Below are 13,009 nucleotides of genomic sequence, written 5' to 3'. Positions count from 1 at the left end.
AAAAAGGAGAATTATATTGCTTGACTACAATTCCTATGTTATGCAGTTTTTCTCATTAAATCACTACTTTTCCGTTATGGACGTTGTTTCTTCGTCCTTGTAGCTTGTATAGCCCATATGTTCACAACAGATGTATCAATGCTGTAGCTCAGTGATATTTTTCTAATCATAGCTGGATTTATGAAATTCTTGAAGAATTTCAAAGGAAATACTCCCTGCTGAGGCAAGGTAAGTCAACATATCTTCACTGTCATCAAACACCAAAATCAAGGAAGTGAAATTGGTAGTGTTTATTAAAAAAAGAAAAAGGCAAACTTATTTAAAAGATAAGATCATGAAGAGCTGAAGGAGACAAATAGGCAATGTCTTGAGAAAGCAAATATGAAACAAAACCAAAAATACCAAGTGAAGGTCTGCTGTATACACAATCCATAGGGACTCAAGTAGAGCCCAGGCTCCAGAGAACTCTAAATCCCGATCACTGAATGTCATCTGCCAGATATTTCACATAAGTTATTTATATTTCTTAAGCTTCATTAAACAATTTAGTCTCAATGAGATTACATAAATTTGGAAAATGTAGGGTTAAAGTAACACTGTGTGGAAACAACTTGAGATGTCTCAAAGACAGCATTTAAAGTTTGAGTTCACACTTAACTTCATCTCTGGTGCATTCAAGTTTGCTCTAATAATTTAAGGTTTTACCTGGCTCTTTACTGACTCCATCATTTGAAGTGTGTTGTAACTAATCTTGTAATACAAATCGTATTTGCAATTTAGCAATTCATGAATTTAGTAAAAAATTACGACAGTGTGGCAAACTGAATGCTAAGCTGGCTTCTCAAATGCCAAACACACTGATGTCTTTTATAAGGTGGATTTAACAAATGGCTGCATCACGCTTTCCTGATTTCACTGAATCATAAACCAAGAAGCTCTGCTAGTAATTGTATCAGTGATTTAAAATTTACATGTAGTTGATTTTTAAATGCATTACATCTTTATACTGTAAAGTCAGTAAAAGCTGTCATATGTTATTTAAAGCTGTATAATCATCTGCATTTAACCTACGAGCTGTCTACATTAATTTGCCTTTAAGCGAAGTTCAAGCAAAATCAACACACTCTAAGCCTAATACCTCCAGACACATGCCATAGCCAAGACAGCACATCTCAGAGCAGAATAACTGCAAGGTATTATGTTAATATGGCAACACACGGGTGCTTTTCAGAGAATATCAAACAACAACATTCTACCCTTCCTTGTGAGAAAACCTCAGCATTTGTATCTTCTGATTTTTACAGTGTGTTTCCTATGCAGGTAAGTCCGGGGCAGCTCACGTGACTATTACAGCTCTCAGAATTACGCAGAGTTCACGGCAGTACTGCAGAAGTGTTAGTCCCGTTGGTCCTTCCAGCTCTTTTAGGGGCGGGGGGGGGGAAATAGCCATCCCCACTTTTTGAGGTGTAGGGTTGCACTGAGCTCCTGAATAAGTCTTCCAAGTCTTGTGCCACATTGTGAGGCAGTGCATTACCAGCTCTTGGGAGAGAAAATGGGGTTCATCACCTGGACTTGGCAAACTTTCCTAGGAAAAGAAAGAATCCAACTCTTCCACCAAACTCTCCTCCCCCTCCTACAGACTACCTGCTAAAAGACAAAAGGTAGTAACAGATAACAGGCAGGTGCAACATAATTTCTTTACCAGTGATTAAGACTAGCAGTCCCACCTAATTTTAGGTCTAATTTTCTGAGGCAGTTGAGATCTAGGCAAGCTGTGGGTGGTGCCCTCTTGATCAAGAATTTTCAAGGGACAAATAAATTCATGGTCACTTGTGAACCAAACACTTTCTTGAAAATTTTTTTTTGAGTTCTTGTCAAATAATAGCTTTACTGTTATGCATAAATTAGTGTCCCTCTCTGGAAGAATTCAGATTTTGTCCAAAAATATCTGAATATACCACAGTACCTAAACACATGGAGTGTCCCTGCCCATGGACTGAGACAAGGGCCAGACATCCTCTGCCAAAACATCTCCAGGAGTTCAGGACATCACAGTCCCATCAGCTGAACTGGCAGATTCTTCCCTTCCGTATCCAAAATCAGTGAAAAGTCAGTCAAGGTACTTTAAACACCGTCAGCAGCAGGTAACACTCGCTTAGCTGCCTTCAAATGGCAGCGGACGAAGAACTTCACTAGTGAGGGAGTGGACTACCTCACCACCCAGCAAGGCGAGCACACCAGGCCCAGGGCTGGCAACCGGGTTCAGCCAAGTCTGGATCACCACAGAGGTCCACAGCAATGAAGCAGGTCCAAGGTTAATCTGGGAAGGCAGTCCACAGGTCTGGGCTCAGATCAACTGAGAGAGCACAAGTCTCAGCCTAAAAGCAGCTCCCAAAGGAGGAGTTGCAAGCCCTTGCTGAGCCTACACCTCACCTTTTTCACAGCAGCTCTGACCAGCAGCTGGCCCTGAACACAGACAGCTAAACTTGTAGAAGCCAGGGAGCGCACTCAGGGCCCTGACATGCACATACATATTCTTCAGTCCAACTGACCCACCCAGGGTGGCTAGGATGGGTTTTAAGTCACACAGCCATTTTGGCAGTGATCAGCTCACTAGACATTTTGTCTATCACAAATCCATTCAAATTGAAGTATTTATTTCTCCTCTTTGTAGTTCTTCTTGGCCTTGAACCAAAACCCGATAAAACCATACACCAATGAAGTTTGTAAAATAATGGAAGAATGTAATTATTCACGTTTTTACTGCTAACCCCAGAGATCCTGCAAACAACTCTCTATAGCAAACCAGATTCCAAATTCTTTCAAATGTCTCCCAGGCTTTCATGGCTAGTCACCTGATACAAATTAGCCAAAATGTACCAATCAGTACTCAGCAGGTAATCTCCCTTTCACTAGTCAGAGATAACATGTTGAATACCTTGTCCACCATGTCAGTTCTGCCCAAAGCCTTTTAAGCCAAACGACTTGCTACTTTCTGCAGACTTGGGTGAATTATTCAAGTCCTTCCATTTTCTTATCAGAGAGCCCAGAACAAAGAAGTAGGATTTAGGAAATGTGGAGAGAAAGGAGGGAGAAATGTTTCATAGTGGTGAATTACTTAATATCAAAGATACATAGTACTCAGACTTTGGAAACGGACATCCATGGAAAACAGAGCTGAACAACAAAGCTCCACATCACCACTAGATTCCAATCACAGCTTTTACTCCAGGACCTCTCAAAGCACAGAAATGAGAGATGCTATGCTTGACTACACAGTCTCGCTGCCTGGGATGGGAACGACAGACACAGCTGCATGCTGCCACCATGGTTTCTCCAAGTCCCTTCATCAGATGATTACAGCCAGTAAAAGTATGAACCAATTTTCCCCTTTCTTGCTTGTTTTGGTACTTTACACACCAGAGAAAGTCACTGGAATCCACAACACTTTTTGTTTTCCCTTACCCTCTTGGTTTAGAGCCTCTGTTTATATCACCATCCTTAGACAGGAACCAGATGCTCCTTACACTAATCAACTCTGACCATAGCTGAAGCTGCTTAGAGATACAGTTATAACTTATGCACACACCCATCTTCTGTGAAGATATGAGAAAGTTTCAGGCAGGACTAGGGTGGGGAAAGACTATATTTGAGATTACTTTACCCCAGTCTTTTTCATTAAAAAAAAAAAAAAATTACATCACATGAAAGTACAACTGCAGAATGCTGAATATGGTGAGCAATGGGTCATCTAATTGCATCTTGAATTTAGTGCTGTTAAACAACAGGCCATATTCATCTTGTAATTTTACATGTGTAAGTGCGTGCAAAGCCAGAAGCAGTACTGCCTCAGCTGGAGTGCACACTCAAGCATTTCAAATCTCTGAAGTAAACTGTATATATGAACTGTGTAGAACTCAAGGCTTTTGCCTTTAGCTTGCTTAGAAAAGGCTGATGAGTCTGAGGGCAGACGAGGCTTCTGAACCAACTTCAGACTATGCAGAATCATGAAAGTTCCTGTTTTGTCACATCTCTGGGCAGAATGTTATAGTTACATTTAACAAAAGCCAATAATCTAGTATAAACATGCAAACATTGAAATTACAATAATGCCAAAGGAACATCAGGAACACACATTTGCCTTTAGAAAACTTGACTAAGCTAAGACAAACTTGAGAGCTGCTTTAGCTATTTTTTTACTTGTTTCTGTTAAAAAAAACCAAATTTGTGTGCTCTCATTTTAAGTCTTTTTTCACCAAAGAAAACATGCAAGAGTAGTATTGAAACTAACAGCAGTCAAAAGAATGGGTAAACTTTACACATCGCTATAAAATACTTCTTTAAGAAAATAAAAATGTTCTTTGCAAGAAGATTGGTATTAGAAGTTAGAGTTACCATGATACCTACATTTGGTTTTTTATATGGTCCTCTGACTTCATCAACATGAACTATTTTAAATAAAAATACCTATAATAAAAAATTCCCTTTTCTGAGCAATTTGAAATCCTGCTGATTGTTTTTGCAACTTGAAAGACCTTCACAAATGCTATTCCGGTTCGTAACTACATTTCTGGAAGTGACTGAACAGGTTGCTAAAAAGCAGTATCACTCTCTCCTTGAATAGATGATATCAAGTCTTAAATCTTTCACCAATGCTGCTGTTCTCATTAAAGAGATGCATTATTTATTTTGTGTCTCTATCAGTTGCTGTGTGCTGAGGAACAGCCCTTTCCCTCTGCCCAAGTAGGATCTCGTTAGCTAGGAAGCACTGTTTAAGTACTATCTATGCTACAAACGGGAACAGGTTTATGAGTAAAGGAAGCACGTACATGGTAACTGAAGGAAAGCCAGGACTCCAGTGAGCTCATGACCAGTCTTCCACCTTCAGGTTACAGGAATGAAATACCTTTACAGAATGAAGCGACCCGTAAGCAAGATTTTATTTATTCTACTTTATAAAGATGATGACATTTTTTATTTCTGTGCAGCTATTTTTCATCAGTTTTTTCTTTTTTTTTGGTGATCTAAAAGAGAATTAAGTGAGATTTTAAGAAATACACAGAATGAGAATGGAAAATTAAATACAAAACTCATTGTTTTAGCTATGCTAAAGTCCATTAACTTGTTTCCACAGCTTCCCTCAGCCCCACGACAAAGGTTCCCACCTTGCGTGCACACACCACAGAGGTACCAGTACCACTACAAAGGAAAACATGACCATTGCTACAACAGCTGACTGCCTCTTGTCATATTCATAGGGTAGATCACTGCTGTCACTTTCCTGCCATAGCAGTTTGCAAGCAAGCTACATTTAAAAGACCAAGTATATCAGATTTTCCATTTTCATGTTCCAAAATTTTTAGGAGATTCCTTTCTGTCCAGGTACATTACGAACTTTAGTCACTCTAGAACCCTTGCTCTTCCCAAAGCCTACATTATAGCCACAGTCCAGGAGGCTACGCTCCAGATGCAATCCAGAGGTTGCTGGTCCAACACCCTCCCTGTCTGTTCCCTTTTCTCCCCACTACATCCATCAGTTTGTTACCAGAAAGGAAAATCCTCTTGTGCAAAACCTAAACTTGAGGTCAGCTCAGACACATTGTAAATACAAAGCTTCTCCACCAGACCAAAATGAAATTAGACATCAGACAAAGGTGTATCTCCCCGAAGTGTGACGAACAAGCAAGGCAGCATTTCCTTGGTTATATCACTTTAGACCCAGAGTATACATCTCTATTGTCTGCCAGGAAAATGGTGCAATATGCAAATATTAAAGAGCAGCTGGAGATTCACTGAACTCTACAGAGGGACAACTGGTCACAGAGGTCTCTGGGTGGTTTAGCCCCCCAAGGAGGCCTTTCAAACATGCATTTCACTTTCCTCTCTCAGACTCCAGTCCCCTCAAATATGGAGGGCAGAAAGCCTGAACAGCCCCTTCCCCTCATGTTACAGGGCACACACACTAGCTGAGGACACGACAAAGAACACCAGGAACCACTCTCCCATCCACCTCCTAGATGACTACTCAGTTATGTAGCAGAAGAGCCGCCGTTCACAGAAAAGGCTTCTCAATACAGAACGCTTTCCATAGGAAGAACAGCTACAGTTGCTGCTTGTCAATAATCAAAGGCCATTATCTACCAAAAATGGACTCCTAAGTTTGTTCTCACACATAGCAGTTGTAGCAGAATGCAGTTACTATCAGATTAATAGTTCTCATTTTTCCAATCACTCCTGCCAAGTGATCCAATTCATTCAGGCCAGTGGTTTCTGAACTTTGACTGTGTACCCCATCAGTAAAAAAATTTTGAGCATGGACTGTCAATACATTTACATTTATCTCTAAACTATATACATGTACTACTGAACTAATACATTATGCACATTATAAGCATACACAAAAACAGGAATTAGAAAGGAAAAGAAAGATAAACCAAACATTACTTCAAAAAATTATTTTACTTATTAATGGTGCAAAAAATTTCTTCTTCCACTCCAACAGATTGTCTTGCATGCAGCCCACTTTGGAGACCACTGATCTAGGCAAAGGTGGTACCATTTCATCAGGCCAGCTGACATAGTTGGGAGAAAGGACACCTCCCTCCAGGTCTTTTCCCATATTCCGTATTATTTAACTAATATGCTTAGGCCTGTTCAATCTCCCTGCTCGTACACCAAGTAAAGGAACTACAGTTTTAAACCAACAAACCAGAGCTTGCTTCATAATCTTAAATTGCTGGATTTGAGTACAAACTCAGAAAACTATCAACTTTCCCCAAAATTCTCCTGAAACAAAGATCATGAGTTCACTCACAATGAAAAGAGAGCCAGTAAGCAAACAAACCTGGGGCTCAATTGGCATGGCTCAATTGTAAAGTTAACCCGTGCTTGGAGAATGTACACTTTTCCTAACTACTTTATTACTATTTCTATTCTTTTAACTGTTGGCAAGAAACAAAAACCTCAGATACAGCTCCAGGCAGACTGCTTCAACACTTCTCCCAAGAGGAAACTTTATAATATCATTCTAAGGCAGTGAGTAATTTATGCTAATACTTTGTAATTACCATCTATAAATGCAAGATATGCTGATTTCCAGGTGACTCTCAGGGAAATACACTGAAAGCATATTATACCACCGAATACTCAGAAAAGGTTTTCACCTGGAGTACTTCAAAGTAGGCTTCAAGGGAGGAAAACAATGTACAACAAGAGAACAATCTTGCTGCAGAGGCAAGGTGAGGCAACCTCTGGATGACTGAGGAGATCTTATTTGGCCCCAATCCATCGTCATCTGGCCAATGTCAAAGAAAACTGTAGGTCATGAGAACAAATTTGCATAACAAAAAAATCTACATAAGCTTCAGGACCGTGCTATCTCATAGCATTGAGCACCAGCAGGACTGTTTCTTTTGGTCACACTTTAAGAGCATACAAACCAGAAATCAGTTTCCCAATGCTTCCTATATTTATCAAAGGGGTTGACCTCCAATGAACAAGCCTGCAAAGCCTTTTTGGAAAATAGAGGTTATAGCTAAAGTTAAATCATAAGCCTAGTTTTTCAAAAAAAGGACTGCTTCAGCTAAATTGATCTGGGAAAGAAGAGAGATGGTAAGATAAACATTACTACTTAATATCGTCAATACGCCGATACACACAGCTTTGCGAGGACACGTCACAGAGCAAACGCTGTCATTTCTGTGAAGGCTTTTTCCACGTGGGCTAGACAAACTAAAGGAGACAGCAGTGATCCCACATCAGCACAGCAGCCAGGCTGATCTAAATCAGATTCTGTCAACCTGGCACTGCAGTGCAGTTCAGTCACAGGCTGCAGCCAGCGCTCCCACAGCCTCTCGACAGCACCATTCACTCAAACTGGAATTCCTCCTTTTTATAAAATACACGATAAAACAAGAGGGGAAGAAAGCCATCTACGTAAATGCAAGGCTTTGTTGCAGGAACTAGGTAACAGCTGCTAAGGAGGACTACTCTGGCTGCTGCTCGTCCCATCACTCCTTGCTTGACTGTGGTGTGCCATCCAGCCAACCTAATGTGTTTCAAAAGTAGCTCTCCCTTCACTATCAAAGACATATAAAACAAGCCACCTGCCATGTGAGAAAATGACTAATGCTTGCATCTTTTAAGCTCTTTGCTTCACCACTGAAGAAGCTTTTGAACACAGTAGCATTAGTGTTTGCTGAAAGAAACTTGCTTTTAAAAACAAGATTCAAAAGGCTTAAGAAAACATACAAGGAGATGATAAAGACCAAAGGTAAATCTGAGTAACTTACTGCTGCTGCTGTGGCCTCCTCTCCACCTACATAGATAGAAGCAGCAATCTCCATCACGGATAAGTTTGTGGGAGCATCTGTAGTAGATGACGATCTGGGCCGACCTGACTGCATATCCTGGGCAGATCTCCTGTTGATCTGCGGGCTTCCTTTCGGGGCGTCTGCCTTGCCCCGCCTGCTGTGCAGGCTCGTCCCTCTCTTCATTTTAGGCGGCACTCTGATCTGCTGGAGCACCCGGTTCAGAGCTGTGGGGTGGGTGGAGACACCATCAATTTCAGCACAGACGCTTTGGCTTTCCAAGTCCAGGTCAGGCTCCAGATCAGCCTGAGCTTGCTGCACATCATGCGGGGAAACGGATGACCTCCTGCGCTGATGCTGGAAAAGGTGCTTCAAGCCTTGACCGATCACATTAATGTTCTCCAAAGCATTATGGGTTATTTTGGATAATTTTTGCTCTGATTCATGTTGTTTTTTGGTCTCTTGATCTTGGGCTTTGCCTCCAGGATCAGGGTCATCACACAACTGTTCAGTGCCAGAGGGCTCCATTGATGACACCCAACAGGTTTATTTGACTATTCATACATAAATATGTCCCCTGTCTTTAAAAGGCTTGTGTTTGCTTTAAAAATGCCAAGATTGTCAGCCAATTAGGTGTGCAATTGCTTCAAGAGTGACTACACATGCAGCTGTGCCACGGTGATCTCATGCTTATCTAATGTTAAACAAAAGAGTCATTATTATACATCCATGCAGAAAGTAGTGGGTTAAAAAATCCAATGCGCAAAACATGCCATTAACAAAACAAAACGTATCAGTTTTCCAAGCATCCCTCCATGTGGCATTAGTTGCATCTAGGCTGTACGCAGAAGCCAAAGCTTGTATGAGACAAGTCATTCATCGCCTGGGGGAAGAAGCCCAGCACAAAGGGTACAGGAAAGCAAGAAAGGTAAAAAAGCTGTTCAAAAGAGGGAGAAGCAAGGTGAAACCAGTGGGTTTTTGTTTATTAAGATCAAGCCCATAATAATATCTAACAGAACATGAGGTTAAACTTCTGAAGAGCATGTTAGTCTCTTTGGCAGAATTTTGTTTCACAACAAAGATCTGCTATTTTGTGCTTCAAATGTAACATCTGCTCTGCCTACCTGATTTTCCTGTAGAATGTCTAACTTCACAGTATTTAATATATGCAAGAAAACAGAACATTTCCAAATCAGTTATGCATTTTCAAATAGTAAGAAATGGCTTATTACTGCCAACATCCGCTGATGGCACTGGAAACTAGATCTGCAAATCTGTCCTCAAGCAAGAACAGGCAAGTGAAATGGTTTCAATCGGCTGTCTTGTCCATAGTTCTCAGAGAAAACAAAATGCCTTTTTAAAAGTAGATTAAGCAACCAGTCTCTAGCAGAGAGGAAACACGCAGCTCTTCTCCCAGACAGCTCAACCTTACCTATCACCTGGGCTCAGGCAGGAGCTGGTTATAGGAAATGGCCGCTGAGCACTTAGATAGCAACACACTATTGGAGAAGTACAGCAAAGGCGGAGGGAAGGAGGGAAGGGAAGGAGGGAGGGAAGGGAGGGAGGGAAGGAGGGACACAGTATCTGAAAGAGTTTTACATCAGCACCATGAGATCACATGCTCGGAAGCCGATCATTGTTTTCTTGCAGGAGAAAGCTTTGATTAGGCTTCTATAAGTACAGAAACCAGATCACAAAGGTCTACCTCAATCTTGGCAAAAAGCAGCCTGTGCTTTAAAAAAAAACACCACGTTTTATTTGAAATGCGACATATGTTTGGGATTTGAGAGCTTTCTTTTTTACCTTAAAACAGCTGCGAAACATAATGGTCTGAGATTACAATTAGAGCGCTCTCAATTTTGTGCATCTGAAACCTGACACAAGGGGTTAAACAGATATTTCAAAATGCTTTCCAAATTGGCATCCAAAAATATCAGAAGAGCTGCCTCACACTCTCTTTTTTTCAAATGCCGTTGCTATCAGCTGGAGGCAAGATGAAATTCAGTACTTACAGAAAGCAAAACACTGGAATCATACAGGATTTTATCTCAGCACTTTGAACATGTTATAAGCATTGAGTCTAAATATATCAGCCAGTTTAATCAATAACACATTAAATGCAAAGTAATAATCTACATCCCAGAAAAATATATTTACCCATACTCATGCAGAAATTGTGTGGCAGAACAAAAAAAAAAAAAGCAAGCAACCTTTTATTTTTACATACTTAACACTTTCTTAAATGACTTCAAGTGCCTTTATGACTAGAATTATGCTTTGACTTTTGAGCTCACTCTTTCTTAATATTTATTTTTTCTCATGTAACAGGCTTTCCAGAAAGTTGAATTGCAGGTCTCCACTCAATTTAAGTTTTGGGGAAAAAAAGGCAAAACCAGATTTTCCTTTTCATCCAACAGACCAAACGGTTCAGTGAACAAACTTTACTGGCTAAAAAGCAAGAATCCCAAAATTATTTGGTGTATAAAATACAAACCTGACAGCTGACCCATAACTGACTTTTTCATTTTGGCTAATTTCCTCAGTATTCATTTTTCAGTCAGGACTCACTGAGGAACTGTAGTTCATATCAAAGATGCCCAGTATAGTCTCTAACCAGTATCTTTTTGATCTCCTGCATGCTTTCTGTCCAGATTACCACTAGTAATACTACTGATATTAAAGAACACCACTTTGGTCTAACTAGAGTTCCATGCATTACCTGCTGGAAACCAATAAACTGCTTAAATTAGCCTTATGCCAATTTACAAACCAACCTGAAACAAATCAGCCTACAGTTGGCTCACAGACAAGTCCCTACGACCCCTGTGCGTTCTGTGACTGGTTTCTGAAATTACACTGACTCTTGCGTTTAAGAGGCTCCTGCGGGAGCTTTGCGGTCAGGTGCCTATTCGTATTTCCATATGATGAGTCTGCTGCGAGCCTGAAAAAAGCTTTTCAAATTGCATATCTCATATGAAGATCCTTAAAACTACTTATTTGTCCTAGTATCTACTTTTGGGGAAAAAACTACTCATAAATGTGAAGAACTGTGAATCAGCAGAATTAATTAGCACATTTATTTGCATTAAGATTCAAGTTTTGTGCTTGTTTTTTTCCCCACTTACAACATTCTTTAAATTCTATTTGAGGGAGGAAATGGAGTGTTTTATAGCATGAAGTTCAAAACCATACATTTCTTATTCGTATGAGAATACAATACATCAGGGACAAAATTCACAATTCCATATACAGTCATACTGAGCAGCTGTTATAACATTATTACATCCCAGAACATGCTAATATAGTCCTTCATTTGTGCAATTATTTCACAGCAGCACTGGGAAACAAAACAGTTCAAAAGGAGAAACTGGCAAAAACAATATTAGATAACCGTGAATATATAAACTAGTACTTGCCTCCATCACTTGCCCTTTAGCATGGCTGACATACAGCAGTCCCTCCACTGAACAAAACTGCAAAAGAAATTAGGTATGAGATGCAATTCTGGAAATGGAAGGAAAGATGTACACAAACAACAAAGTGAGCATGGTTCCAACTTCTAATTTTTTTAATATTTTTTTCCCCCCCCATTTAAATGCAAGTGCCTCCGGAAGCTGGGCTATTTTAAACTCTTTCAAATAACTGAAGGGATACAGATACAACTGAAGTTGAAACTGAATCTTAAGAGTTAATTGAGAAGTTCTTGTGAAGGAATGTTTTCTCTTGGGGTTTACAGCCACCAACTGAAAGCACAGGTAGATTTCAGGGCTCTAGCCTGCAAGGTCAGACTGGTCCACACAAATTTTTATTTTCTCCTCCTATTTAGTAATTTAAATGTTCTGTGCACAGGTCAAACAGCCTGCTCTTGTTTATCTGGAGTTCACGGAGCAGGACGTGGGAAATGCGAGCACTCTGAAACATGAGCACCTTTCAGTTCATTTCCCAGGGAAACCTCTGGCTGAACTGCTGGGGTGGTGACAGCGGCCCTGCCAGGAGGTCACCACAGTGTAACCCCTGCGCAGCACCCTCCTCACGCAGGCCACGGACACGCCGAGCCCCGCCGAGCCCGCCTGCAGGGACAGGTAACGCACCCAGCCCCAGCCTGCGCACACAGCGAGCCTGAGGGGTTCAGGGGTCCGAGCCCGGCCTAGGCCAAGCACCCCGCACCCACCGACACCATCCTGGCTTTGCCCTCCTCTCCCAAAGGAGGAAACAGAATATTTCAAGGGTATTTTGATGATCGGTTTAATGTTTCTGCAAAAGGTAAGGCCAGATGCCTGCTAGAAGAACACAAGAGGGTGACAAAAGGACAGCTGAGAGCAGACACACTGACCACATTTCTCCAGCCAGACTCACACACTATTCCAAAGCACAGCAAAATCACCCAGGTTTTCCAAAGGCGATTAGTTAACTCAACCAGTTTTTGAAAACAGGGACACAGGCTTCAGAATACATTAGCACTCTGAAGAATACTACAAGGCTCTGCACAACTGGGGCGTTTTGACTATTTTATTACACGTCAGATTCCCACCTCCAAGAAGACAGTAGAGATAAAGAAACTGCTAATCAAAACCACTGAAGTGGGATGCTAGAATATGAAGAAAGTGATGACAGCAAATATGAAGAACTTAGAAAAAATGAATGAACGCATTTTTGAAAAAGATCTTGACATAGAAGAAACTGCATTTCTACAACAGTAT

The 13,009-nt window shown here is 40.8% G+C and overlaps 1 protein-coding gene and 1 long non-coding RNA gene across 4 annotated transcripts in view; both read right to left on the bottom strand.

Moving 5' to 3' along the window:
- TMCC1 (transmembrane and coiled-coil domain family 1) overlaps positions 1–13,009 on the bottom strand; it is a 120,914-nt gene that overhangs the window by 87,765 nt on the left and 20,140 nt on the right. For 2 of the 3 annotated variants that reach the window (XM_074836537.1, XM_074836530.1), the window contains one exon: positions 11,726–11,782. In XM_074836537.1, the coding sequence (XP_074692638.1) occupies positions 11,726–11,731 (6 nt within the window). In that variant the 5' untranslated portion in view covers positions 11,732–11,782. Of the gene's footprint in view, positions 1–8,291; positions 9,004–11,725; positions 11,783–13,009 lie in introns of all 3 variants that reach the window. The other variant, XM_074836526.1, reaches the window with a different exon arrangement.
- LOC141928398 (uncharacterized) lies at positions 6,442–8,285 on the bottom strand. Its single transcript, XR_012624749.1, has 2 exons — positions 7,164–8,285; positions 6,442–6,539 (listed from the first exon to the last, which is right to left on the bottom strand). It is a non-coding gene; the product is annotated as an uncharacterized LOC141928398 (long non-coding RNA).

This window comes from Strix aluco, chromosome 11 (assembly GCF_031877795.1).
Source record: "Strix aluco isolate bStrAlu1 chromosome 11, bStrAlu1.hap1, whole genome shotgun sequence".
Taxonomy (NCBI): domain Eukaryota; kingdom Metazoa; phylum Chordata; class Aves; order Strigiformes; family Strigidae; genus Strix; species Strix aluco.
The sequence above is the reverse complement of the archived record's forward strand: the minus strand, read 5'-3'. Positions and strand labels throughout refer to the sequence as shown.